Source organism: Phaethon lepturus, unplaced genomic scaffold, assembly GCF_000687285.1.
Source record: "Phaethon lepturus isolate BGI_N335 unplaced genomic scaffold, ASM68728v1 scaffold8866, whole genome shotgun sequence".
Lineage (NCBI taxonomy): Eukaryota > Metazoa > Chordata > Aves > Phaethontiformes > Phaethontidae > Phaethon > Phaethon lepturus.
In genome coordinates this window covers 22,906-26,795 of record NW_010546885.1, presented here as the reverse complement: position 1 = coordinate 26,795, position 3,890 = coordinate 22,906, and the positions used below count along the sequence as shown (strand labels likewise).

Below are 3,890 nucleotides of genomic sequence, written 5' to 3'. Positions count from 1 at the left end.
TTTCCCTGATAGCAGAGGCCTGTCTCCCTGCCCCACAGTTGACTGCCACAAAACAAAATGCTCTGTTCAGCTCATGTCTTGCACTGAGGGTCTCCAGGGGCTGCAAGGATGATGAACAGCTCCAACGGGATCAGTTTGGCCAGTGGACCACACGATGGGCATTTCTGCCTTAGAAACCACTGTAAAACCATCTTTTTAGAATGGCAGATTGAATATTTGCAAGTAAAGAGAGTAGAGGTTTCAAAGAGGGAAATAGAGGGAAATATTCTATGTTGTGAAAAGTAGTATTGGTAGCAAATCATAGTGATATCAGATCCAGTTTATTAGATTGTTAGAAACAGTTACAATAGGAAGTTGATTGTGTATGTATTAGTTTATTATGTATGGACATTTAGTGGGGTTTTATGTATATAGTCTTTCATCGGTAAAGCAGCTCTGGAAATTCTAGGTTCATTATGTTCTTAGGAAACTATTTGGTATCCTTCATAGTAACTATTAACCTATGCATATTCTTCCTTGTAATGTAATTGAGGAGAGATTTGTACTTATTCTACAGAGAGTTTATCCATAAACTAAAGACAAACCTCTGCAGTACATACTCTTGACAAAGTGAGTCTGTACCCACAGTGTTTTTCCTGTCACTTGATTGAGCAAATGAACATAGTTTAAAGTGAGACTTGCATATCTTCTCAAGAAGAGTTGTTCTGGAATCTAATCTTATTTTCAGAAAACATCTCTCTCTATCTCTGTAGTCAGTCCTGTGTTCTCTAATAGCTTTTATCCCTTTACCCTATTTACAATTTAGTCTGGGTTTTCCCTTTTATGTATATGATTACATGGTGGTTAAAACAAATGTGACTAGTTAATTACTCTTTGCTTCTTTTCTTTTGCTCTCCTTCCATAATTCTGGCACTGAGGCTGTGTTTGTGCTTACTCTTCTGCATCTTGTCTAGTTGGTGCATTTCTGTTATCCTCTGTCCTCCTGTTGCCTCCCTAATTGTTTTGTTGCCTTTTAGGTGTAGGCATAGCTTGTTCAAAACAAATTTGATCAGTTTGTGTTGGGTTTTGTTTTTTCTATGTAGCAATAAGGATTTTTCAAAATGGGAGAGAAGCACAATCCTAGATGGACGTAGTTTTTTATGATATAGAAAAAAAAGTATGATTTGTTAGTAAGTAAGCTCTTCCAGATGTTACCTGTCTAATTTAGCACATGAAAAAGTTTATTGCAATATAGATTTCATAGAAGTGTGTAACACTAAATTCTTACATTCGTAAGAGTAGTTGCTGGAAGCAAACAAAAAATCCTTCTGTTTCTATCCAAGATTAATTGATGATTTGTTGATCTTGCAATTTGTTGTGTAACAAAAGTTTTATAACTTTCACTTTTTCGAGGTCTCAAGTATAAAGTTTGAAAGTCGTGTTAGCTGCACGCAGAATAGTTTTGTACATAGATCTTGCCTGTTCAGTTTCTACTTTAAAACAATGCACTGCACTAAAAAGCTATATATAATCAATATAATTATCCAAGGTAAGTAACTGTTGTGACACACTTAGTACTAATATAGGCTGGCTTTATGAGTTAACAGTCCTTCTCGATGTCTTTACAGGGTGCTGATAAGACTGTGAAAGGCCCAGATGGACTAACTGCCTTTGAAGCCACTGACAACCAGGCAATCAAAACTCTTCTTCAGTGACGGATGGACTGATATCTTAAATGTCTCTCCTGTGGCCTCACACTGCTGCCTGTCTGTCACTCTTTGCATCTTCCAGCTTCTTCAGCTAAATACTTTGGGGGGAGGGAAATTCTTTATGAATCAGGCTAGTTAGGGACTTGTATCGAAGATAATCTGTTCGGAGAAGGTTCAAAACTATTATGAATAGTGTCCCTCTAGGACTTCTTTTCAGTGCACAATCTCTTCCCATTTCTAGTGAAAATGGGAGAAGGGAGACAGACCATGATCTTGAATTTTTGGCTTGTAAACCTCCTAGGTTAGTACTATGATTTTTCTTGAAAGATTCCTTTAGATGGAAGTACTGTGCTATATACCTGAAACTAATTGTGAAGGAGACAATAGTCCCATGCTATTAGTGTCTGCCATGATCTGAAGTGTAGTAATGTAGGTGGCTGGGTTGCTTTTCTTTCTTCTCTCTCAGTGGGTAGCTTTATTCTTCTGCCTAAAGCTTACGTTGCAGTTTTGAGGACTTTTGATACTAGTTGTTGGAGCTGTTCTTTATATTGACTAATTGGATGTCACACTAATGTTTTTTCTGACTCTTGAGTAAACCAGGAAAGATGAGTTGAGACATGGTGGTGTTACACTCCAGAATATCTGCCAAGGTACTTTTGGATGCTTGAATTTGAGGTTTTTCTTTCCCATGTTTGTTCTAGCCCAGGACAGACATTTTAAGCAACTGTTTTTGAGAAGGTTCAAAATGTCACTGTAGTTATTTCCAAGAGGATTGTAAGATGGAATTTCTTTACTCACCATGTCGGCATAAGATTTATAGACACATGTGAAAGCCTACATGCTGTTTGGTATGCAAGGATAATGAAGTCAAATGTGGAACATGAATAATAATTATTTAGACACTCATGTCAGGTGAATAGTGTTGCTAAACTTTTCTGGTAAACTTTTAAAATACATGTAAGCTTTCCAAGTTCATGTGTTAGCAACAGGACGATGTACAGGTAGAAGTCTTAACTTGCTCTAACTGCTGGAGGGGAAAAAAACAACTTTTAATTGTGCATATCTTTGAATCGGTGTTTCATTGTTGGCTGAATGAATCTCTTATATTTCATTAAGTCATGGGGCTTGTTCTGAAAGTTCCCAGTGCAACCATACCACACTAACCATTGACGTTTAGGTAAGATGTACTATACCAGTAAGTATGACAGTACTATGACAGCCTTGATAATTCATGGGAAGGTATTTAATGATGCTGTAGGGGTCACATCTTATGGTCCCCAGGAATGTCTGAGCTTCTGGCTTTCATCTTGAAAACTTTCATTAGACTGATGATTCACCCAAAACTGAGTAACAGGTTTTATAACAGAAAAGTGTATACTACAAAACTATACACCTTCCTCTTTTTTGGAATACAGATTTCAAACTTTCTGATAACATACACAGTACAGAAAACAAATGTATATAATGTCTTATGCTGAATTCTTAAACAAAAGTAGCTGATATTGTTTTGATATCACTGTTGAAATTGAGAGGATATGTAAAGTAGACTGGTGACTACCACTCATTTAATGGAGACTTAGTTTTACTTGAATCATGTTGCATATTATGATTGAATGTCTCAGCTATAAAAAGCCTTGCATTTAGACTGTAAAATGAGAGCAGAAACTGATTTACTTGTACACATCCTGTACGAAAAGTGATGGAGAAAACAATCAACTCTGACCATAAACTGTACAGTGCAGTTACTCTTTGCTTCTTAGAGATGGGTGGCAAGGAAGAGCAGAAGGGTTGGAAATCAGTGATGAATCAATTGGTGAGCTGCTGATAAAAGAACAAGCATGTTTGAACAGTGCTTTTAATGACAATTTAAAGAGAACTTGTTAATCTTATCTCTGATCAGTGCTGGATTGTCATGTCATTGTAATAGTGTGAACACAGACTATAGGTTTAACTCTATTCAGCTGTGAAAGTAACCATCTTTGGCATTAAATTGCCTCCATATTATGCTATTAAATACTTGGATATTAAAATACTAGTCTAGAAAACTGCAATCTGTTTTTATGTGGGAAAACTTGATTATTCAGGTTTTTTGTGTTGATTAGTGTCAAGTTGTCTGGCCATAGTGTTTTTGTTTTTTTGTTTTTTTTCTCTATTCTTTCCTGCCCTTCATTAAGTGAGCGTTAGCATAGTAAAGAAACATCA

The 3,890-nt window shown here is 36.4% G+C and overlaps 1 protein-coding gene across 1 annotated transcript in view; it reads left to right on the top strand.

Moving 5' to 3' along the window:
* Nucleotides 1-2,484, top strand: part of MTPN (myotrophin) — a 35,607-nt gene extending 33,123 nt beyond the window's left edge. Inside the window, exon 4 of the mRNA XM_010289448.1 lies at nt 1,608-2,484. Coding sequence (XP_010287750.1) covers nt 1,608-1,694 — 87 coding nt within the window. The 3' untranslated portion in view covers nt 1,695-2,484. The remainder of the gene's footprint in view (nt 1-1,607) is intronic.
* The last annotated feature ends 1,406 nt before the right edge of the window (nt 2,485-3,890 follow it).